This window comes from Theobroma cacao, chromosome 6 (genome assembly GCF_000208745.1).
Source record: "Theobroma cacao cultivar B97-61/B2 chromosome 6, Criollo_cocoa_genome_V2, whole genome shotgun sequence".
NCBI classification, from domain to species: Eukaryota; Viridiplantae; Streptophyta; class Magnoliopsida; order Malvales; family Malvaceae; genus Theobroma; species Theobroma cacao.
Genome location: NC_030855.1, coordinates 16,926,461 through 16,950,889, shown reverse-complemented (window position 1 = coordinate 16,950,889; position 24,429 = coordinate 16,926,461). Strand labels below are relative to the sequence as shown.

General features: G+C 36.5%; 4 protein-coding genes across 12 annotated transcripts; 3 read left to right on the top strand and 1 right to left on the bottom strand.

Annotated features, from left to right (window-relative positions):
- On the top strand, positions 233-6,464 carry LOC18595917. Its single transcript, XM_018123378.1, has 4 exons — positions 233-1,492; positions 3,365-3,546; positions 4,881-5,101; positions 5,475-6,464. Exons 1-4 carry the CDS (start codon positions 484-486, stop codon positions 6,271-6,273), a joined length of 2,211 nt encoding a protein of 736 aa, XP_017978867.1. The 5' UTR covers positions 233-483; the 3' UTR covers positions 6,274-6,464.
- LOC18595916 (ras-related protein RHN1) lies at positions 7,320-11,152 on the bottom strand. Its single transcript, XM_018123379.1, has 7 exons — positions 10,852-11,152; positions 10,186-10,263; positions 9,928-10,095; positions 9,160-9,208; positions 8,466-8,539; positions 8,029-8,122; positions 7,320-7,705 (listed from the first exon to the last, which is right to left on the bottom strand). Exons 1-7 carry the CDS (start codon positions 10,888-10,890, stop codon positions 7,605-7,607), a joined length of 603 nt encoding a protein of 200 aa, XP_017978868.1. The 5' UTR covers positions 10,891-11,152; the 3' UTR covers positions 7,320-7,604.
- LOC18595915 (putative disease resistance protein RGA3) lies at positions 12,292-17,788 on the top strand. Of its 3 annotated transcripts, XM_007024079.2 has the most exons (6): positions 12,292-13,137; positions 13,675-16,475; positions 16,828-16,889; positions 16,987-17,049; positions 17,177-17,238; positions 17,344-17,788. In XM_007024079.2, exons 1-3 carry the CDS (start codon positions 12,970-12,972, stop codon positions 16,874-16,876), a joined length of 3,018 nt encoding a protein of 1,005 aa, XP_007024141.2. In that variant the 5' UTR covers positions 12,292-12,969; the 3' UTR covers positions 16,877-16,889; positions 16,987-17,049; positions 17,177-17,238; positions 17,344-17,788. The 3 variants fall into 3 exon arrangements, with proteins under 3 accessions (XP_007024141.2, XP_007024142.2, XP_007024143.2); XM_007024080.2 differs by having other exon boundaries at positions 16,987-17,238; XM_007024081.2 differs by lacking the exon at positions 16,987-17,049 and having other exon boundaries at positions 12,295-13,137; positions 17,050-17,238.
- LOC18595914 lies at positions 18,305-21,043 on the top strand. 7 transcript variants are annotated; one of them, XR_001928300.1, is made up of 4 exons: positions 18,305-19,085; positions 20,057-20,142; positions 20,279-20,336; positions 20,708-21,043. XR_001928300.1 is itself a non-coding variant. In XM_007024076.2 (3 exons), exons 1-2 carry the CDS (start codon positions 18,660-18,662, stop codon positions 20,126-20,128), a joined length of 498 nt encoding a protein of 165 aa, XP_007024138.1. In that variant the 5' UTR covers positions 18,305-18,659; the 3' UTR covers positions 20,129-20,142; positions 20,708-21,043. The 7 variants fall into 7 exon arrangements, 4 of the variants coding, with proteins under 4 accessions (XP_007024138.1, XP_017978128.1, XP_017978127.1 ...); XR_001928298.1 differs by having other exon boundaries at positions 19,952-20,142; XR_001928299.1 differs by having other exon boundaries at positions 19,952-20,142; positions 20,252-20,336.

Here is a 24,429-nt window from a genome sequence, read left to right as displayed (position 1 = left end):
AAATTCACGAATAAAACACGAGATATCAAACAAGTACTTGTAAAGAAATGAATCAATAAGAACCACCGCCCCCCCCCCCCCCCCCCCCTTACCCGACCCGACCCTTGTTTTCTGATCTCATAATTATTTGATAGTTGATACCCTTATGATCTTTTAACCTTATTATTATTCACCATTAATTAATTATTCTTTTAATTTATTCCATTTGTTGATCCAAAATACTGAAAACCCTGCCCGATGCCCCACCTACATTTCTAGTTACTGTCTCCACAGCCAATCCCCACACTGTTGTCCCCAGAGCAAAGAGACGACACCGTTTCATCCGCTCCCAGACAAAACCACTTTCTTCTCCCTCAATCCGCCACGCCAGTAAACCCAGCAAAAGCTCTCTCTTCCAACCAAACCACCAAAATAATTCAATTACTCCATTTTTTTAATTTCCAAATTTTGCTAAATTTTTATTTTGGAAATTCTGGGGGAGAGATGGGTTGTTCGCAATCCAAGATCGAGAACGAAGAAGCGGTTACCCGCTGCAAAGAGCGGAAGCAATTCATGAAAGAAGCTGTTGCTGCGCGAAACGCCTTCGCCGCCGCCCACTCCGCCTATGCCATGTCCTTGAAAAACACCGGCGCCGCCTTAAGCGACTACGCCCACGGCGAGGTCCAGAATCCCAACCTCTCTTCTCACTCTGGGCCGTCGGTGGTGGGGCCTCCGCCGCCACAACTGCCTTTGGTCGACACACTCCTTCGGCCGCCTCCGCCTCCCGGGAACCTCTCCGGTGATCCGGGGGTTCCGATTCAACGGTCGGCTAGTATGCCTATACAGATGCCGTTGAAAGGGAAGCAAAGGGAAACGTCGACAGGCACGATTTTGGAAGATGAAGAGGAGGATGATGACGTGGAAGGTAATGATAGGTTGGTGAAGCGAAGATCGGGTTATAGGGGAAGTGGGAGTGGTGGTAGGAGTAGGAGGGAAGTGGTGGAAGAAGCGGAGGAGGTGGAAGAAAGGGTGACGTCGACGACGGTGCAGGCGCGTGCAATGCAATCGCAGCCCTCCCAGGATTCGACTTACTATTACTTCTTTCCCACGGAAGATAGTGTTCCTGGACCGAGTTTAGGGGAGGTGGAAGAAACGACGGTGGAGGATAGGGAGGTGGAACGGAAGGTTTTTGAGGAAATCCCGAAGGCAATGGAGGCGGAGGAGAAGAGGAGGGATGAGGAGGTGGTCGTGGACAGGGGACAGAAGACAGCAATGGAGGCGGAGAAGCCGGTAGCGGCTATGGCTGGGGTAGGGAAGGGAACTAAGAAGGTTGGGAAAGTCGGGGTTGGTAGTTCAGGGGAGAAGAGGTTGGTGAAAGGTAGTTTTAATTTGTTGCAGGTATTTGCAGAGCTTGATGATCATTTCCTGAAGGCGTCAGAAAGTGCTCATGAGGTTTCGAAGATGTTGGAGGCTACTAGGTTGCATTATCACTCTAATTTTGCTGATAATCGAGGTAATGGGTTTCACTTTTGTATTATGAAATTGAGCATCAGTACGGAATTTTTAAGATTTGGATTTGGATTGTTGGATCTTTCTTACATAAATTAGTAGAATCCTAGTGACTTTTCAGTATGTTTTGAACCGCATAACGTTGGGTATCAGCATAAAATTTCTGAGATTGGATTTGAATGTTGCTTGGATTTGCAAAGAAGATGAGTCTATTATGGTGATAAGTAAATTTGGGTTTTCATAATCTTGAAAATTTTAAGTTATTAGAGTGAGAAGATTTGGATTCAGGATGGTGATGGATCTTGCATGAAGCATAGACCTAGAGGGTTCAGGGTCAGATTTATTCACTGCAAATCAGTAGTTTAAACTTTAATCTTTATTGAAAACTTCAATCAATTTTGGTTAAGTGAAACACAATTTGGGTTGGTAGAAGTTTTTGCTTCACTTTGTAGAGCTCTTGTTTTCATTAAGGGTCCATTTTGAACGCATGAAAATGTTTTCTGGAAAAGTTTTTCAGCATTTTTTCATGTTTGGAAGACAGAAAATGTAAAGTTTGTTGTAAAATATTTTCAGGTCAATGAGATTAAACCCGTTGACCGAAGGAAATTGTCTTCCGCTCTTGCAGGGCGTAATGGCAATTTCCTGAAACTCACCCTCCCCTCCCCTTCCTTGGCTTTCCTTACCTTGACTTCCTCACCCCATCTTAACCCAGTTGACCCCATTACTCAACTCTGGCAACCCATGAACGGCAGCCAACAGTAGTAACTTGAGCTACCTCTGTAGCCTTTATTCCATCCCCAAACTCCAAGATCTTTTACTCCTTTCTGTTTCCTTATTCAAATCAATTCAAGCTCAACTCAAATCTCTATTTTCCCCTTTGAGTGCCAGCCTCTTTTAATGCAAGCTATAACAAATATCAGCCACCATTTCCTCTACCAAAGTAGTAGCCAGCATGTTTAACCACTGCTGAAGGGCCATATCACAATAGCAGCAACGTTGCCGACGAGTTTATGCCATACCCAACTATCTTATTGTGTTGCTCCATCTCTGCTTTACCCAACCAGAACATGTTCCAACTAAATAAGTATGGGTTTTTTTGCACAACCTGTTATGTTCAGATTTGTTTGGTGTTGAGTTAATTTGTTTGGGGATTCCTTGACTTCATTTATATAAATTTATATGATTAATTTGATGCTCTAATTAGCTTGAGTTGGGTTTTGGATTAGTTTGATGTTCCAATTAATTGTCATTAACTTTGCTTGAATGGAAAAATCATTGATTTTATACCTAATAGATGATTTATGGGTTTTGTTTAATTTTAAAAATTCATGAAAATTTCTTATGATAATGAAAAATGTTATGATGACTTCTTTGAGGTCAAGATTATAAATGAATAATCCATTTTGAAGATAGGTTTTAAAACTTAAACATGATTTTAGTATTATTGATGTTGGGTTTAGTTAGTAATGATTTAAACAACAGAATATTTTTGGTAATTTAAGCAAATGACAGAAAATATTTTCATTTGTATATCCAAACAACAGAAAACATTAGATTTTCCAATAAAATGTTTTACACACAAAAAATTTTCCCTCAGCAAGTTATTTTTCAGTTACTAAATAGACCCTAAATGGCTGACATTTTCCAGTTGTGTTATTGTAACTGTTTGTAAAGATATAAATAAACATTTAACTATTAACTGGAGATCAGCTATGGAGGATCTTATAGATGAAGAATTAACAGTTTGACCTTTGTGCTCTTTTTTCTTCCTTCTTTTGACCTGTTCATTTTGAATACATAATGGAACAATTTGATCATTTTATTCATATGATGTAGCTTAAACAAGTGTTATATTATCTTAATTTATGCTTTGCAGGACATATTGATCACTCTGCAAGAGTGATGCGTGTTATTACTTGGAATCGCTCATTTAGAGGATTAAAATCAGACAATGTGGATAATGTGAAGGATGATTTTGATTCGGAGGAGAATGAGACTCATGCCACTGTGTTGGATAAATTGCTTGCATGGGAAAAAAAGCTTTATGATGAAGTGAAGGTATATTAAAGAGTTTCTTTCTCTTCATTCTTCTGCCATTTGTTCTGTTATTCATTTTTGATTTTCTATTGATTGACCACTATTTTGTGGCATATTTTAATAGTATAAGACATCTGTTTTAAAATGCTCAATGATATGATACCTTCTTCGTGACAAATTAAACTGGCATAATCATTGAATTCTTTTATAATGCTAATGTTATTCCTTATTGCATGATTGAACCTTCAAGATTGAAGGGCCTGTATTTGTAGTTACCTTGTCCTGAATAGTTGTTGAATACAAGGTGAGAGAGAGACCTTTTAGTTTTGCATAGGTTCTTGCTGGTACTTGCCCTTTGAACAATATTTTAGACTTTTTATCACATCAGCTTGTGATTGCTCTGCTGCAAGTTCCTTTTTTATGGATCATTTGTACACATGCATGCTTGCATAGACTGGGACCATCAGTAATCTATAACTACACATGAAGCAACAAACTTGTGAGTCATTTTAGGTTTGGTGTATTTGATGTAGAGCTAATTTGTTCCTTGTATGTTGAACCACCCATCATGTTTAATCTGAAAAATAATTCCAAGTGCAAACCTTCTTGTAGTAGATAAATAGAGGGATGTAAATGTATTCTTCCTGTTCTGAGCACAGCATAAATAGAAAAAAGAAGACCACTTGTCATCTTAGTTCAGTAGCTTATATACAAACTCATTGTCCAATTTGGCTAGTAGGTCATAGCATCCCAAGGAAATCTCACCTTTACCTGTCAATCAAGTCCTAAGCTGTGATTATTCTAGAGAACATGATCTATGTTGACATGCTATATTTTGAATAATTAAATTGTGTTGTAGGCATTGTATACTAGAACACTAGCAAGAGGGTAAGAGACTATGAGGTATCATATCCAAGATGTCTATAAAGAGGTCATATGGAGGGCAAGGCCTTTCTAATTTTATTTTGTTCTGCTAGAAATACCATGTAGCAGCCCTGAATATGGGAAAGAAAATGTTTTTCTGGTGCTTATTTATGTTCAAGATAGTGTTACTAATCAAATAGATACTAAATTGCTGCTCTATTTAATTCCTGATGTTCTTTAATGCAATGTCTGTTTTGCTTTTATGAATACACATATCTTATTCTGTCAATTAGCAATAGGCTTAGCTCCTTGTTTTGGCATGTGCTAGTGTCAGATACTGAGTTGGATTGTTTAAAAAGTAATGTTGTCGTTGACGGATAGCAGCACGTTTGTTCACCTTTCTAAAGGACTGCAGTTTACGTGCTTTTGTTTGATTTAGTTACAACTAAGCACTTCTTTGATCTTCTTTGGGTTTGATTGTTGATGGATAGGCAGGTGAACTTATGAAGTTTGAGTACCAAAGGAAGGTTGCCACTCTAAACAAACTAAAGAAACGAGGTAACCCTGAAGCACTTGAAAAGGCAAAAGCAGCAGTAAGTCATCTACATACTAGATATATTGTCGACATGCAATCCATGGATTCAACAGTTTCAGAGATAAATCGTTTACGAGATGATCAGCTATATCCGAAACTTGTTCAACTTGTTGATGGGTAAGTTGCAGCTTATTTTTAAACTTTATACTAGACTTCCTGGGAAAAAGGCCCATGACTTGATCCAAGAAAAGATCTGAATGGCTCAGCAGTCCATTTTTTTCCTAGGCCATTTCTTTTTTTGTATATATGGGGTAGTAACATTTAATCATACATATGTATAACCTACACAATCTTTTGCACTTTTGTCCTCTTTTTTTTTTTTTTTCGTAGGAACTTAAATCTTAAATCTTGTGATCAATTTAGTGTGTTTGTTTAGTATTGTGTAAAGGTTAAATGTGTCTAAGATGCTTTAACAGATGATGAAGCCATTGAATTTTGTTTTTTTGTTCGAAGCTTGGATGATATGTGCTGTGATGCATGTCAATTGCAGGATGGCGACAATGTGGGAAACCATGAAAGTTCAACATGATAGCCAATTTAGGATTGTGACAGTCCTGAAAGATCTGGACCTCTCTCAATCCCCGAAGGAAACGAGTGAGCACCACCATGAGCGCACCATCCAGCTGTTAGCAATTGTGCAGGATTGGCACATGCAGTTTTGCAAGCTTGTAGACCACCAGAAAGGGTACATAATAGCCCTGAACAATTGGTTAAGGCTAAATCTTGTTCCCATTGAAAGTAGTCTGAAGGAGAAGGTTTCTTCCCCTCCGAGGGTTGAAACTCCCCCTATTCTAGGGCTCCTCACTGCTTGGCAAAACCAGCTTGAGAAACTTCCAGATGAGATTGCGAGAAGTGCCATTAATAACTTTGCTCATGTGATAGATACTATTATGCAGCATCAATTAGATGAAATGAAGCTGAAGGAAAAATGCGAGGAATCTGAAAAGGAGCTTCAGAGGAAAGAACGACAATTTAAAGACTGGTACCATAAGTATATGCAGCGAAGAACACCAGAGGAGTTGGATCCAGAGAGGACAGAAGACAACCCTAACAATGAGGCTGTTACTGAAAGACAGGTTATGGTGGAAGCAGTGAAGAAGAGGTGGGAAGAAGAAAAAGAGGCCTATCAGAGGTTATGCATTCAGGTGAGGGAGAAGTCTATGGTGAGTCTAAAAACTCGCTTGCCGGAGCTCTTCAACGCAATGGCAGGGATTGCGAAGGCTTGTTCAAAACTGTATGGAGAGTTAAGGTCCATATCACACTCAAAGAATCCAAGTTATAGCCCATAGAAGTGGTTGGATGTTTATGTATTTTCCTTTTGTGTATAATGTAATTTTATGTGCTTTATATAGATAAACACGTCCAACAGAAAGGTATAGGTAAAAGTCTAAAAGGTATATATAGTCATTACTTTGGTATGATTTTTAATACAATAGATGTCATAAGTTCACTCTTATCATAAGTGTTACGTTGTGATGAATTGGATAAGGTCACATTTCTCTGTCGTTTCAAAACCTTATTCTTTTCCTAGTTAGGTGGAGAATGAAACGGATTCTTCATTGATCAACAATAGGGCAACTTGGCGCCATGCTAATCCATCAGTATTGCTTCGAAAAGGAAATTTTTTATAATAGATTAGCTCCCAGATAGAAGGTGGAGCAGCCTCTTTTGAAATTTAAATAATCATCCTGCCCTCTGCATGCAATCATGAATTGTTTCCTATTGTCCATCCAGATATTGCGTCTCTGAACCTTTTCTGCCCCAACTGTGGCCTCATCTTGCTTCTCTTCTGTGAGCTTGTCTTCTAGCTCCCTCCTGGTGAGCTTCTGTTCATTTTCCTTCATGCTTCTCATTTGTGTTTGATCTCTTACTCCCCGGTCCCAACCCCTGTTTCCTACATGCACCCATTGCACCTCTGCAGTCTCTCTCACATAAAGCCACATCCTCAGGGAAGAAGAGAAATTAAAAATTAAAGAATTGCTCTTCTCCATCAGTTGTTTGGCAGGTGGTTGAATTAATTGGAGACAGCAGTGTCACAAAAGGATTGCGGTTTCAATGTCTGTCGTGGTGGAAATGGTAGGTGCCCGGAGCTGTGCACTAGGGCTTGCCTGATGATGGTTGTCTCCTACCTTCATATGATTGTGTTATTGTTTTACTCCTATGTGAAATTTTATCACCTATATTTGTACTTAACAGCCACCGGTGGAGTGATCACTGATCAATCACCCCTTTTCCCCCCTAAAATCAACAACATTAAGCAGGTGAAATTGCATGTCATTCCGTGAGGTAAAGAAGAAACTGGGTATGATAGTATCAGCCCTTGTGGTTATTCTTGAAATTTGTAGCCAACAGCATGCATAGAAAGAACTTCATAAGAATCACAAATTTCGAAGCAGTATACCTTGTTCCAGTATTTAGTCAATTACAGTAATTTTTGATAGCCTTTGAGCAATCTATTTACAATTATTGTAGTAATTTACAGAAAAACTCAGAATCAGCTATCCAGCATTTGAAATAAGAAGTAGCTTACAACTCTGGGAGGAGTGGTCTGGCTCAAAAGTACTCCACAGGGTTGAGATCAATAGGTTATACCAGGACTCTTGAGATGATGGCATGACTTTCAACCTAAGCAACAAAATAGCTTCCCTCTTCTCACCTGTCTTTCATTGTTTAGATTTATCCCTGATGGCTTTGGAGGGCAAGCTCTTGCCAACCTCTTTGCTGCACATAGAAAAAGTGCAAATTATCAAAGTTTGCAAGATGTCTGGAGCATAAGGGAAGCATGCTTGCTCATGCTTAGGCTAGTGTTTCCATGTAGGTACAGGAGAATGCCTAACTGACTGAGCACACTATAAATCAACAAAGGAACCAGATGGCTAGCGGTTAAAAGTTCTTCAGTTATTACATCAGACAACATCCATCAATTATTTATTTATGCTGTTTACACAATTTGTAGTTGATACAAGATGAAGCTGGTCTCATGCATTGGCACCAATGCAATGGCTTTGTTTCCATCTACTCTGAATAAGGTGAAAGACAAATACCTATTTCGTAGAACAGCTCATTGACATTCTGTGCACTCTTTGCAGATGTTTCTATGAAAAACATTCCATTTTCTTGAGCAAAGTGTTCTCCATCCTGCAAATTAATAAAAGTGAAGGAAAAATGAACTGAAGTGTGTCCTTAGTAAATTCAGATAAAGAATACTAAGATTACAAAGGTGATGACTATTATCAAAACAAAGTTATTTTTGATTCTGGGTTCATATAGATAGCATAAATATGGACAGAGGTCATCTTTGTGGAGCACTATGATGGGAATTTGTTTAGAAAGAATCTCCAGTCACTGAGGTAGTGTATTTAGCCTGGTATGAAAATTGCTAGTTGGATGAGCATCTAAGCATTAAGAACAGTTGTATATATATGTGTGTGTGTGTGTGTGTGCTACTCCCAAAATAGAAAGGAAAGCGTGTTGAAAATACCTCATTTTCAACCTCTCTCTTTGAGTCCAAGTCTGACTTGTTTGCCACCAGTGCCATCACTAAATTTGGATTTCCTTAGAGATCGTAAGATCACGTTAGGATAATTAGTGTTGGATTTATAGCTAAACAATCTCCATAACCAAAAACCATTGTAGGCTTGAGTAATATCTATGGAGGTCACGCAGTAGATATAGCATAGATTGAAATCATTATCATAGAGTAAATATATAGACTCAGAAATTTGGAGTCTGTCAGAGTAGATACAATCTGTGTCTTTTAAACTAAAAGATACTTAATCAGCATCAAGCTGTTCAGTTTATGATGGAAAGCAGACAATCATGACGATGCAAACTACATTGTTCTATTTTGCATATGACATATACAAGTAGAAACCAAATGTAGTTATTAAGGCACTAAAATTAAATCTTACAGCTAAGTCATGTCATACTTGTGCAGCAGAAATAGCAACAGAATCTCAGACTTCCATACCAGTCCCTCGAGAATAAAATATATTTCAGGAGGGAAAGAAATCTAGTAGCTTCCTTTTTCTTTTTAAAGAGGACCTGGAGGAAATGCATTTAACAACTAGAACTGAATAGAAAGGTATCATCAGTTTATACAATCACATAATTCAGTAAGAATATACAGTTTTGCCAATTAAAAAAATCATTTCTTTCAAATTTGACGTTCTCACCTTGTCTTTGCAGTTCTTGAACCCATTTCTTAGCTCGTACAAAGGTATCCTGAAAAGGGAAAACAAAAACCCAGAGATATGTCACTCAAATATATATTTCAGAAGTCAACAAGATGGCTTTGCAATAATATTCCATTCTATTGAAATGGCCATGTGCCAATCACTTTCCCAGCAGCCCCGGGCTACCTAAACAGGCCATATACTTGATTTTACATTACACAACAACATATTGCATTGCTGCAGCAACAAGCTTATTCAAGAACTTTGCAAAGAAACGATGCATTCCATTAGAGAGAGAAAGAGATGAACATTGAGGGTTCTGAAAACAAATATCTAACCAAGTGCGAGAAATCTGGCAGAAAAAAATGGTGGAAGGAAAGGGCAGGCGGGGGAGGAGAGTGGCTTGAGCATGTTGAATTCGTTTACAATAAGCGAATAATTTCTCATCACATTCTACCTCTTCTAGTTAAGATGGTTGATATGTTTCATTTTTGCTACCTTTCCTTGTTGTCAATATGAAAAATAAGAAGAAACCTAGGACTCACAGTCTCATCAAGTTGCCATGATTGATTCAATCAAATTCCCATCAGTTGCAACAGATAGTTTTTAATGACTTATGCAGGAAACACTTTTAATTAGCGATGTGGTTGAGAAGAACTTCAATTTGATTTACAGCGGCATTCCTGATATAATCAATATCATTACTTAATCCAACCATGCTATTTTAACAAAATGCATGGAATTGCATAAAAATCAATAAGCAATTACCGTGCTTGAGATGTCATATACAACAACAGCCGCCGCTGCACCTCGATAATACATAGGAGCTAAACTATGGTATCGTTCTTGTCCGGCTGTATCCCAAATGTCAAACTTTACGGTGGCTTCAGTTACTGATAATATCTGAGTGAAAAAGGCTGCTCCGATTGTTGGCTCCTAAATGTAAACAAAATTTAAGTCCCTTAACTACAATGATACATATTGAGGAGACAAAATATATAGCATAAAGAAGAGAAGAACAAGGACCTGGTGATCAAAAAACTGGCCTTTGACAAATCTTAGTACCAAGCTGGTTTTGCCGGTTCCCATGTCCCCTAGAAGCACCTGCAAGGCAAATCCGTGAAATTTATCTCCTCACTGAGATTCTCCCTGGATATGCAATTCGTTGCAAAGATCATTAATCCAATGAGGTTTTCCATTTATGTCCATTTTAATCTTTATGGGTTCAGTGAATGGGTGAATGCACTTCAATGGCCTGGTTCTAAAATTGTAACTTTCAATCTGCATGAAGCATCCCAATTTGCTGCAAAATATTTTGGGAACAAATCTACAAAGTCATGCTTGGCATAGACCATCTTCAGAGGCAATACTACAAAATGCAGCACACTTTGATAAGGCCTAAGATCATAACCTACTACAGTCTCCAGTCCAATCTGTCTTAACATTTACAAGCTTACAGTATCATCTAATATCATTCTTTTCTGAATCAATCACTAAAATTCGCATACGCAGCTTATTTGTGCGACTTTCAGGGACTAAAAGCAAGGAAAAAAAACAAAGAAACACCACACTCCGGCCAAGGAGATCAAGAAGACATGCATCTGATCAGCAAGAAAAGAAAAACCAATAGCAGGTTGACCCCATTATGAAATATAAGAAACAAATAAAAAGAGAAGGGTAAGACATACCCACCAGCTTGGCTTGTATGATCTTGTTACCAGGTCTTGCCATTGTACACTTCAGATCAATTGCAAAAGTTGATAGATATCAACTTTCCTGGAAAACACAAAGAAAGGGAAGGAAAGTTTTAGTCTAAACAGTTGAAAAAACAAAAGGAAGCAAAACCATGTATTTTTTTGGCAAGAAACATTGGATGAGAATGGTAGGTTAGAGAGTTTGTATTTGTTTGTGTTAATAGTTTGATCAGCAACTTTGACTGGTAGTTAAATCCAATTTCCATTCTTTGTTGCACTGCTAGCTTCAAGAAGTCTCCACTGGATCAAGAGTTTCTAGGATATGTAGTGGGACCCATTAAACTTTTCTATTGTTACATGTTTGATCTATATCAACATGTCACGCCTATGTCTATATATTCAACCTTCACCAAATAATACTAATAATAATAATAATTTTGCTCATGTAACTCTTGAAAATATATTAGATATATTATACTTAGGCACTGGTGATTTCCGAGTTTCTCCATAACACATTGGATAGTGGTTCAATTTCGATTTTAAAAAAGTTAAGATCAAAATTATTAAATTATCTTCTGTTCAAAAAATGAATTTAAATTTAAAGATATACGTTCATACTTTTTTTAATTAAATTAATGGTGCAATCTATATTGAGAATGAATCTAAGTCACAAAATGTTAATTATGTAAAAACAATAAAAAAAAAAACAACTAAGTGTGAACTTTGTTATTGAAGTTACACAACTTGATTTGGGAGTGAAAATAACCTTAAATTGAAAGCATATAATATAGGACGGAAGCCTTGGTTTTTGACCCTATGGATGTCATTGTTAAGAAAACGAATTGATGGTTTTTTAGCTTTCAAAGACACACATTAAGCATGTTAACGAGCAAAGTATTTGTTATTTTTAAAATATTTTAACTCGAATATATTATTTAATAGGTATATACTTGCGATTCATAAATACTCCATTAACATTTTAAATTACTATTTGAAATGGTATCAGATTATGTTAGACACTATCAGTTAAATATATGATCAAATTAATTTTGATATATTATTAATAAAAATTGAATTAATAAATTATAATTAGTTTATAAAAAATAAATTTTAAAGTATTATATTAATTATAAAAAATTTATAAACAAAATATTATATAAAATTAAAATTTAATATTAAAAATGATCACAGGTAATTTGATTCGAATAGTGGGCAGTTTAACATGTTTGTGATGGAGTGAAGTCGTGATGGATAGTAATCCGAACTTAATTATAAAATATTGTAATCTTACGTAATCCATAAAATACGGGATTATGTTCCTATTACTCACACGCGTGCATATGACACGTAGATGAATGCACTTAGAAAAGTGGATGGGGATCTGTGGGAGACGCCCCCAGACCAGAGTGCGGTACGTCAGGGAGCCTCAGTTTGGTCTTTACTTGGGAACCACCCCACTCAGGGACCTTGACTATAGTTACTCTTTTTTAGAATCTGGACTGGACCTTTACGATCCAGATCGATCATTTCAAAACCGAGCTCAGAAACCTTCTTCGCTTCATATGACTGACAAGAAGGACTCTGCCCTGAGTCTTGCAGACAATCGTGCACTCGCCTTTGATGATATTAGGCGCCTACTCCGAGCAAAGCATTATCAAGTTGCGCCAGGCTGGGCCCAACACAAAAGAAAGCAATTAATTCCATTAACCTTTAAACAGACAAGTTAGGCCTAAGCATGTTCATAGCTAAGAAGATAATACGCTATGACACTAGAACCTGCTGGAAAGTAGCTAAAAGTCCTGAGTCTTCTGCTTTATCCTTTATTCGTCAGCGATGCTTTCATAACGCAGGAAGGGAGGATTCTTGATTTTGAAGGCTAATTATTTCGACAACATTGCGTGCATGAAAAGAACCACCCTAAACAGGAATAAATTGAAAAAGAGGTTCGTAATTCCCATTGCACCTCCACCAGAAGAAAACAAAAACCACCAGTTCCTACCGTTACAAGCAAGAACATAGTGTTTTTTTTCTCTTCCTTTTATAAAACAGTTTGGAGTGGATTCTGGGTTACTTAGCTTTTGGTCTGCAATAACCAGTCAGAAGAAAAACAGTAGCAATGGCCAAATCAATTGTTTGTGCAGTGCTGGAGAAGTTGGGTTCCTTGATATCCGAAGAGATAAAACAGAACGTTGGGCTGGCCCTGGGTCTTGAAGAAGGAATCCAAAAAATGACCTCCAATTTTGAGGACATCAAGTCAGTTCTTCAAGATGCGGAAACTAAACAGGTACGAAGTAGTCCATGGACCCTCTATTTTGTCAAATATGGGGCCCTTATGAGTACTTTTCCTATCCTCCGTCAATTTACCATCTCCGCACTAGAAGCAGAAACCAATAAAAGAAAAAGCTTTGATTTTGAAATCTAATTTAATCATCTCCCTCCGATGTCAGATGACCTTTTTAGGAGGTTCCCTAGATTTGTTTTTTTTTTTTTTAAAAGAATTATTGAATTTGAAATCTTGGGCATGGATAAATCTAGGGTTTCAAAAAACAATAATGTTAGATTTGAGGACAAGTCCAAAACCGATTTGAAATCTTAAAAATTGGGAGCTTTTAGATAACTTACTAAACTAATTCCCAAAGAAAGTAAAGTAATCCTTGGAGGACAAAATCCTTATGATGATCACATATGATAAGATGCCTTCTCATTAGAATGTTTAAGTCCCAACATAGTCCGATTATTCCATTTCAGACTAAAATTATTGGAATGTACAAAGTTGCACATCTATCCTTGTTACTATATATCTTATCTTTAGCTTCAACAGGTGAAGGATGCCAACGTGAGACATTGGTTAAAGAAACTCAAAGATGTAGCCTATGATGTTGATGATGTGTTGGATGAGTGGAATACTGCAAAACTCAAATCACAAATAGAGAAACAAGTAAAAGACGTCGACAATGCCCCCTTGCTAAAGAAGATACGCAATTCTATCTCTTCTTTTACCTCTCAAAGTATTATATTCTATAATATTGCTTGGAAGATAAGAGACTTGAATGAACGACTTGATTGTATAGCGACTGACAAAGATAGGTATAATTTTGGGTTAGAGACGGCTGTTGAAGAACCCAAAAGGCAAATAACTGCCTCTTTCTTAGATGAAGAAGAGGTTTATGGTAGGTCTCAAGAGACAACAATTCTAGTGAACATGTTGGTCGGAGAGAAAAGTAATGGAGGAGAGTCGAGCCTCCATGTCATTTCTATAGTAGGGATGGGTGGAATCGGAAAAACCACTCTTGCTCAACTGGTTTATAATCACAATGAAGTTGAATGTCATTTTGACAAGAGAATATGGATATGCGTCTCAGATCCCTTTGATGAGATAAGGATTGCCAAAGAGATCCTCGAAGCATTTAAAGGTGAAACTCCAAATATGGTTGGAAAGGATAACATTTTGCGCCAAATTCGTAGTTATGTTTTGGAGAAGAAAATACTTCTTGTGTTGGATGATGTGTGGATTGAAGATGCAACAAAATGGGAACAATTGAAAAATTCCCTCAAGTATTGCTCCCTGGGGAGTAGAATTTTGATAACCACTCGGAAGAATAAAGTTGCAATAATTATGGGAACAACAACCGAAAACTTATTTCCATTACATACCTTGTCTCAAGAGGAATGTTGGTCATTACTTAGCCATAGAGCATTCTATGGGAGGACAAGAGAGGAGTGTGAAAATTTAGAAGATATCAGCAAGAAAATTGCAGTAAAGTGTCAGGGCTTGCCACTTGCTGCAAAGATTCTCGGTGGTCTGTTGCGGTTCAAAAGATCTAGAGAGCAATGGCAAAGTGTCTTGGACTGCGAAATGTTGAACCTTGAAGAGGCTGAACGAGATCTTTTCCCTCCCTTATTTTTGAGCTATTATGAGTTACCTATGGCTCTTAAACAGTGCATTTCATATTGTGCTGTTTTTCCAAAAGGAAAGATCTTAAACAAAGATGAATTGATCAAGTTGTGGATGGCGCAAGGTTACCTGAAAGGAGCACAGTGCAAAGAGATGGAGACTGTTGGGGAGGAATATTTTGATGAGCTAATGATGCGTTCTTTTTTGCAAGATTTTAAAAGGGTGGTTGAACTTGATAGTGGGATTATGGAATGCAAAATGCATGCTATAGTACATGATTTTGTTCAACTTTTAACGAAAACCGAATGTTTGATACTAGTAAATGATGATTTTGAAGAGTTAAGAGTAGATGCTTTTTGTGAAGACGCTCGTCATGTGACCTTGATCCGTGAAGAAGCTATCCCAACTGACCCTAATATTAACCATTTCAAAAAGTTGCGTAGCCTCTTTATTGACTCTAGCAATCATGATACTTCATCACTGAGCACATCTTTGCCCAAGTTGTTTGATCAATTGGATTGCCTAAGGACATTAAATTTGAGCAACAGTATGTTTGGAAATTCAATTAAAGAACTTCCTGATCAAATAGGAAAATTGGTTCATTTGAGATACCTTGACTTGAAACATAATAGAAAATTGAAAAAATTACCTGAATCAGTGTGTGAGTTATGTAATTTACAAACCTTAAACCTCACATGGTGTAATAGTCTTAAAGAATTGCCATGTGGAATTGGAAAACTAATCAACTTGAGGCATCTTGAGAATGAGAAGACTGACTTGAGCTTGATGGCAATGCCAAAAGGGATTGGGAGACTAACATGCCTGCAGACACTAAGGGTGTTCGTGGCAATGGATGGTGGCATTAATGGCAAAGCATCTACCCTTGGAGATCTTAGAAACTTAATGCATCTTCAAGGACATCTTAAGATAAGCGGATTGGGAGATGTGTGGGATGTGACTGAAGCTAAGAGAGCAGAGCTTCAAAACAAGAAAGGCCTCCGTGGTTTGATACTGGATTTTACTAATTCCAAGGGGTTAATGTCAAAAAGGTTGCCGAGAAGAGATGATGAATTACTTCTTGAAGCTTTGCAACCACCTCTTTCCCTGGAAAAATTAGAGATTTGGGGCTACAGTAGCACCACCAGTTTCCCCAACTGGATGATGGGCTTGACCAAGCTGAGGCATGTTTCACTGGGTTTTTGCTGTCATTTGAACTTTTTGCCTCCTTTGGGAAAATTGCCATCCCTTGAATCACTCTATATAGGGGAAATGAGAAGAGTGGAAAAAGTGGGAGTTGAATTTTTAGGAGTAGAAGGAGAAGGGACATTAGCATTATCTCCATCTTCAGAATCTTCTTCATCATCTATTATTGCCTTTCCTAGTTTAAAACATCTCGAGTTTCGTAATATGGAAGAGTGGGATTGTTGGATCTCATTTACTAGCGCAGGAGCAGATCATATTTGTATTATGCCTCGCCTTTGTTCTCTAACAATTGATTCCTGCCCCAAGTTAAGGGCACTGCCATGGTACATTTTGCAGAATACAAGCCTAGAGCAATTGGATATAAGCCAGAGTCCTTTTGTTTCAGAACGTTGCAGAAAGGAGACAGGGGAGGATTGGCTCCATATCTCTCACATCCCTAGCATTATAATTGATGGTCTGTGCATGCAAGTAAACTGCTCTTCTTTTGAAGAGTTTGGAGTATTGCAATTGCAACCACTACACAGGTATTCTTATATTTTATTTATTAGCATCTGTCCAATTTACAGCACATTGGCAAATCATTTGTCTAAATATTTCCCTATTTCGGAAAACATTACTCCCAAAATCGACATGTGATAAGGATCTACATTTTTCTGTAATAATAGGCTTACACCCTCCTTTGCAGCACATTTAATTTTTCCTCCATTAAATATTTTTTTCTCATGGTTGTATCTTAGAGGTGAAGAAGATTTTCAGCTAATATAAAACTAGTTTTTCACACAGCTTTCTAGCAAAAATGTGTCAAACAGTGGTACAGCGATGACATTTATATCTTTGGCTTAACTAATTCTCTCCTGCTATTTGCTTGCTTTTCAGCTCTTTGTTAAGTTCGAACGATTTCCTCAAAGTGTTTGAACAAAATTGATGTTTGAACAGAGGTATGAACTATAATTATCTTTATTTCCTTTGTTATCACACATTCATAAAATTGTTAAAGTATGTAATCTTTGTTTAACCTTTTCTTTTTCTTCTCAGCAAGCAACTTGTTGTTGGTTTCTAGCTAGAACATCTAATGATTAAAGGCGATATATGTAGCAGGTATCTTTTGTTTCAAGGCGCCTATATAAAATTATTGGAATACATGCAATGTCATACATTAACCATTGGTGTTTAAGCTAGCATTTGAAGTTCGTTTGACATCTTGGTTTATACGTACGATTTCAAGGCACTAGAAGAGAGATTTCCCCCAGCATAGAACTTTCCGGGGATGCATGGAACATAGACGAGGTAATCATTTTTTTTTAAATGTTAATTAGTAGTTTCAAGTTTAGGCAGAGGAGTTGTAATAAAATGATGCTTTTTAACAATTTGCCATTGATGTTATGAACATAGGAATTGGCTTTTAAGGCAAGTAAGATGGGATGACGTTGCCGAAGAAGTAAGGGTACTACAGCATATTGTGCTTCTTTGTTTTTCAAGATTTTGCTTGATACTAGTGGATTGAGAAGTCACTAGGACGAATACTATGGACAGGAGTTATCATACACCAATCCTCCATTTTGGAATTGGTTTTTCCTTAATCTCATCCAATGGCAACTCTTTTATTGTATATAGTTCCTTTAATTAGTATGAAGGGGCAGAGTTATGTGTTTCAATTCTTTCTTGGAATAGATATTGGAGGCACAAGGGAAGAGTGGGGATTCCAACGTTAGGTCAAATTTGAATTTTGTAATTAACTCTGCATACATTACATTCTCAAGAAAACGTTTTCATACCAAACATTATAATGTAATATTTTTTTTTAGATTTTAATCAACACTTTTTCATGTTTATCGAAGATTATAATGTCATTTTTTTAGCAATCATATATTACTAGTAATCACATTTTTAGTAGAATATCAAATATCAATTTAGGATAAATTAAGTGTCTTGTCGTTGATCTATTAAATATTTGCAATTGTAGTACAACATTTAAATTGGAAAATTAGAAAAAGGAAAAATCTTTGTACAGATTTTCTACTTGTGGAGCCCTGTTGTATCTCATCGCAAGTTTAAACCAAGTTTTGGGCTAAATGATAGATGAAGCTAAGTTACAGCTTGCGTTGGTATTAAACTTTGTGTACCTATGTACAGTTGCTCTTTCAGAAAAGCAGCAACAAGGAAAAGAAAGTTCTACCAACCATATCAAAGAGCTGGACAAAGACATTGACTGATGAAGCTACATTAAAGGCTTTATATATATATTTAAAATGAAATAGTTCCTTGCTTAAATATTCAGCCACCAAAATCATCCAATTACCTTGCTGCAATACATAACTAATCATTCACATGGTTTCTAATTACTATTTCCTATCTCATGACAGAAGCCAAATATCTTCTTTTGACCCAAAAGAGAGAGACAAAGATTTCACGATTGCTACAGTCAAAAGCAAACTCAATAAAGAGTAAGCAAACAAAAAACCCACCTTCCTCTAAACATACACTCTTCCCTTACACACACACACACTCCTCCTAAGTCCTAAGTCCTGACATTTCTCTCACACGCCAATGGTTTTCTCAAAACTTGAACAACCACATCACCACCGGAAGAACCATCGTCCCCATCCCACTACTTCACTGCTTTACCATCCCAACCTGCCAATCAAAATTACGTAGTTTTGCCCTACTACCGCCCGGCACTCTGTTGGTGCGGTTGTCGGATACTACGCATGGCTTTCTTGGTGTTGTTAGCTGCCTCGGTGTACATTTTCTGGCCGTCTCAACCTGAAGTAAAGATTGTAAGGATGCATGTAAAGCGCATGCAAATGCATACCGTACCTATCATAGCGCTAGATATATCTTTGTTGGTTACTTTGAAAGTGAGGAATTCGGATGTGTATTCCATGGACTTTACCAGCTTGGACATGGCCGTTGGGTACAGAGGGAAGATGCTGGGGCACGTGAAGTCGGAACATGATCACCTGAGGGCGTGGGGTTCGTCTTACTTGCAGGCAGAGCTGGAGCTTAATGGGGTTGAGGTGTTGTCCGACGTCGTGTACATGTTGGAGGACTTGGCTAGGGGAACTGTCCCGTTTGATACTATTACGGAGGTTGCAGGCTGGCTTGGTCTGTCCTTGTTTAAGTTCCCTTTGAAGGTAAAAAGCCAAAACTTTTCTTCGTTTAATTGTTATATTTGCTTTCTTAATTAGACCTTCTGATTTGTCAAGACCTGTTTTTGTATATGTTAAGATTTATCTTCTTAGGGTTTGTTCTGCTATTTTATATAATTTTATTTTTTCTTTATTATAGGTTTAAAGACTGACTATATTAAGGTTGAAGCTTGATGTGGGTTCGTGTAATTAATGTTGATAGCGTCTCTTCGAAGTACTAAAACGTGTTGGTGCTGGTTCCTTTGCTTGTAATCTTTAGCTAAATTAAGCTTTAAGGTTTGTTTTTGTCACGTTGATTGCCATACTGAATTTGTTTTCCGGCAAACATTTTCAATTGAGGCTAGCCATCAAAGCTGATTTGTGCCAACTAACCATTGCCTAAACTCTAAGCAAAATTTGTTGCTTAGTGGTTTTCATCTTCAATTCTTCATTCTTGAACTTTGATGATTAGTCTTTCGAATCAAGGCTATGTGACTAATTAGTCCACATTCCTCAAAATGTTTGTTTCTTCAAGGAAATTAGTTAACCCTATCCTGTGGGATTAATCTACTAGCTAGCACGTTGCAACTGACTGTGCTTGCAGAGTGAGTTTATTTATTTTCTGTATATAAGTGATTGAGGGAATTTAGTCTCACAGCTCCTTTTTCAGAAGAAACTTACTGATATGGAAGTCATTGGTTAAAGAGCTCATGTAATAACCTCTGTTAAATGAGCATCTAGAGCTGTACTGTTAACATTCCATTTTGACCGCAAGATGTATGGTCCTACGTTTTGGGAGTTGAAGCAAACATAAAGAAGATTCATGATTTCTTGTTTTTGTGTTGAAATGCTGACATGCTATGTTATCTCAGATGTTCTATGCAGACTGCTTCGGCCTTTTAATGATTTTGAGTACATTTTGAATGTGCATTTTTGGGTTCAATCAGTTACTTTTTTGTGTTGCTTCTCATGACAAGTTTGCAATTGAGCACCCTCACTTCAATACTCAAACCTCTGCGCAGAGAAATACAATGAAATGGAAGCATTAGTGTCATATTCTAAGGTTTGTTGCTTTTGCATTCTCTTTTCATTACAACACCTTATTTTTCAAACTGAATTGTCTTCTGTTTCATGATTTTGGATTTCTTTATTGTAATTATTCTACGGACAAGAGTCTCATGCGAGATTGTGGTAAACAGAACCAATCAGACTATCATCCACCAAAATTGTTACCCGCTGCTAAGGATGCATCAACAAGTTAAGTTGCTTTTCTTCTAAGTCATAACCAAACTTTTCCTCTTTATATCACAGAAAACATAATACATCTCTAGAGCTTATGCACTAAATCCCTGACATCCATTAAAATAAGTCATGACTGCAGTCCTCAAACTGAAACATCTGCCATTTTTAGACTGCAAATGACACACTTTTCAATTGTTTCTTGGAATTCAATACTTGAAAGGTAGCTGCTAGCCAGCTAGGAGCCACTACCCACTACCATTGCAATTACAGGGCAATTTTTGGTCAGATAACTGGTCGAGCATGCCTTGTTTAAGATGCTCTGCAAGCAGTTTATGTCTGGAAAAGAGTATTCTATTGATTTTGCTAAATTGTTTTAATATGTTTAGAAATGAAGTTGAAAGCACTGGATATGACCTCGAGTGCGGTTGATTGCATGAAGTGCAGCAAAGCTGAAAGATTCACCGGTATCCCAGACCTGCGTTTGTAAACATTGAAAAGGGTTTGGGGATTGTAAAGTTTGATACGTGCGCAGCATATCATGATATATAGTAATCTAGCACATCTTGTTTCGATCATACTGGACGCATTGATTAATCTGTATAAAGTGGATCTTCCTATCAGCTTATGACTAGTTAAGAGTATAATATATTCCCATTTATGCAAAAAGTTATAGATTTCTTGTGTGAAACTACAAGGAAAATCTTCTTGGTGTACAAATTCAATTAAACCATATATTTAATATTCCTTTTCAAACTATATTTCCATAGAAACCTATTAGCCATTACAGCTCTTGTAAATTAAAATTTTGGAACATCCCTCTCGTGATTTAATATTTTTTAGTCTCATAAGAGACTCAAATTAATAACTAATTGTATATATTCCAACCTTTTTCCTACATGATCACCGTATTTATATTAAACTTTAAGACTTTCCTTTTGTGCACACCCATGCTGTCCACCTTTCTAGCTAGTTATACGGTCCACCGCTTTAACCCATTGGACTCACGTTTTTATCTCACAAAACATCTTACAAGTTAAAATGGTGTGAACTCTTATATGCTTAGTATCACTTTAGTACATAGTTGATGCGGGATTCATGACTCCCCTCTAAGATCATGAAATCAACTTTTCATTGATATGGGACTTATAACTCTACAATGTGGGATTCATAATATCCACGCTATGACTATATCGTCGAGATAATGCCCCCAACGAGTAGAGCCACAAAGTCTCACATAAAAAAAAAACTCTCAATCGAGAGTAAGAGAGGATTTTATGGTTCTAAAGAGGGGAGCCATGACTCCCACATTGACTTTGTACTAGAGTGATATTGAACATATGTTCACACCACCTTTAACTTGTAAGGTGCCTTTTGTGGGACAAAATTGTAAGGCTAGTTGGCCAAAATAAACAATATTTCACAGGATTGTTAGGACCGTGACACACAATCTACTGGCAAAGCAAATGGCCAAACCAACCAAAGGATCCAAAAAACTTGTAAGGCACATATGTCCTGTTCCTTTTCATGTACTAAAAAGAATTTTAAGATTTTAACTTTGATCTATGGACAAGAAAAGTGTCTAGGGAGCCCTTTCTTTTTAGATTTTAAGTTTGATGTATGGATAAATTTTTTTTAAAATTTTAAATTTGATCTGGGGATAAGAAAAGTGTTTAGGGAGCCCAAAAAGAAAAAGAGACAATACAAAATAGATGAGGACAAATTGTAACCAACTGAAAACATAGATCATATTGAACTATTCTAAGAGAAAAAATTGTTTCTTTTTGTATATATATATATATAAGTAGGCACTACTCCTATTTGTTAGCTCCTCTGTCACTCTCCTTCGTTGATTTACGTTACGTAATAGATCTGTGGCCCTTAAATGTGAAGCAGAGTATTAGATTGATGATAAAAGAAATTTATACTAGATAAATTAGGAGTATTTTGGTTTTAAGTTGGATATAGTCTTAAAAATTCAACATAGTAGTAGAGTTCATTCGCTGGCCTTTTCGTTGATTCGTGTCGTGTGATAGATTTGTGATTTTTGCATAAAGGAGAATCTTGAAGCGGTGATAAAAGAAATCCCAAGTCTATTAAATTAGGCGTATGTTGGGTATATAATATAACAAGAATATCATCACTTATTACTAATTGATTTAAGGTTGAATGCTCGTCTTACAAATTCAATACAATATTAAAAAAAGGCATTGCCTTGTTTGTTATTGGCCTTTCCTTTAGTCTCTTTTCTATTTGTCTCGTGCATGTGATAAGCCTGTACTACGTACACATGAACGGAGGGAGAATATTAAATTGGTGATAATCTCACATCTCTTAAATTCTTTATATTTTAAATAAATATAGCAAAGGCCTCTCTATTTGTTATCACTTTAGATGCCCATCTAAAATTTAACACATTAAGAGTTGAGAGTCAATTATTAAGGTAACCTTTTAGAGACTTGCCAAAAGGTTAAAGAAACTTCCTCAATTACAGAGTAAATTTTTTTATACATATTATGAAGCACCTTTCATAAACACTTCTTTAGAAATCTAACTTTTTTCATGAGGTGACAACGACTCAAAAATAATGATCAAATTCAGATTTAATATGGTTCATTTTAAATTCGACAAATTTTAGTTGGACTTTTAAATTATTAAAATTTATATCATGCAGGTTTAGATTATTAGGAATTAGTCATTAGGATTTAAGTTATCTTAGATTCAAGTTAAAATTAATCGAATTAAATTTATACTGATTATTCATATTTGGATCATTTTGAATTAATTATTCAAATTGTCCAACTTAGATCATGTCGAATTTGAATCAAATAAGGCTAGTACCCAATAAATAGAATAGGTAGAATAAAAGAAAACCAATAAATTCAAAGGTTGTACCAAGTAAAATAAAGGAAGGAACAACAAGGACACCTTGTTTGGGCCCTGAATCCCAAACCTAAAAGCTGCAGCAGTTTGAAGCCCTTGCATCCCATAATTAATTATTTCTTTTTCAAGATAGTATATTTTTTAGGATAATTAGCATTTTCATTAATTATGAGTACATAATAAGTTTGAATAATGATTTGAAGAGAAGTAAAAGCATTAAAATTCAATTTTAATCAATCTTGACAGTTCAAATCAACCGAACTATTCCAATTGTCACTTTGCAGGGCAATGCATCAGTTGTTGGTCCTAAAAAGTATGTTAAAGGAGGTGAATAACACTTTCTGAATGATAAGAAAATTCTTTCTAAGTTAAGAGCTAATGGAGGTAATTTGAAAGTAGAAGTTTAAAGCTTGTTGGAAGAATGATTTAAGTGTCAAGAGTTAAAGGAAAGTAAACAAAACACAATGATTTATAGTGGTTCGATCCCTTTAACCTATATCTACTACCTTGATCTCTTAATCTAAGATTTCTAAGTTACTTCATTAAATTCAGTAAAATTCACAAGCTTCCACCAAGTTTTTACAATGGCTTTTCACAGGCTCAGCCACAACCTTTAACAATGATTTTTTTCGGGATCAACCAAAGTCTAAACTAACTTTTCTAAGGGTAAGTTAGAACCTAAAACGACAACCAAGCTATCCTAAGCTTGATCAAATCCCTTAGAGTGCCTCGCACATTCTAAGTAATCAACGAATACAGATATGAAGATGTACCTATAATCACTAACTTGATCTGAATGATACAAGATGAAGTGCTAAATTCTATTACAAAGATTTGAGTGAAATATAAGAAGAAGGAGTGAGAGGATTTTTGCAATTCTTAATTCTCTTTGGTTCTTGGAAGCATCTCATAATCTTCTTAGTCGTTAGAGATGTCTTTTGTACTTGAAAAATCAACACTGATGATGTTTGACAACTTCAAATTGTTGGAAACAGTTTAAAATCCTTTCTAGTCATTAGTTTGTCTTCAGACATTCAAATTCAAATTTTTTGACAATGAGCTTTTAGCTGGCTAACCATACTTTTTAATCAGTTAAGTCTTCTCTGTCTTCTAGTCTGCTTTACTCTGTTAATCGGTTAAGAAAGACTTTAATCGATTAAGAGCTTACTATTTCTAGAGTAACCAGCTTCACCAACTTTTCTTTGTTTGACTAATTCTTCTCTTAGCT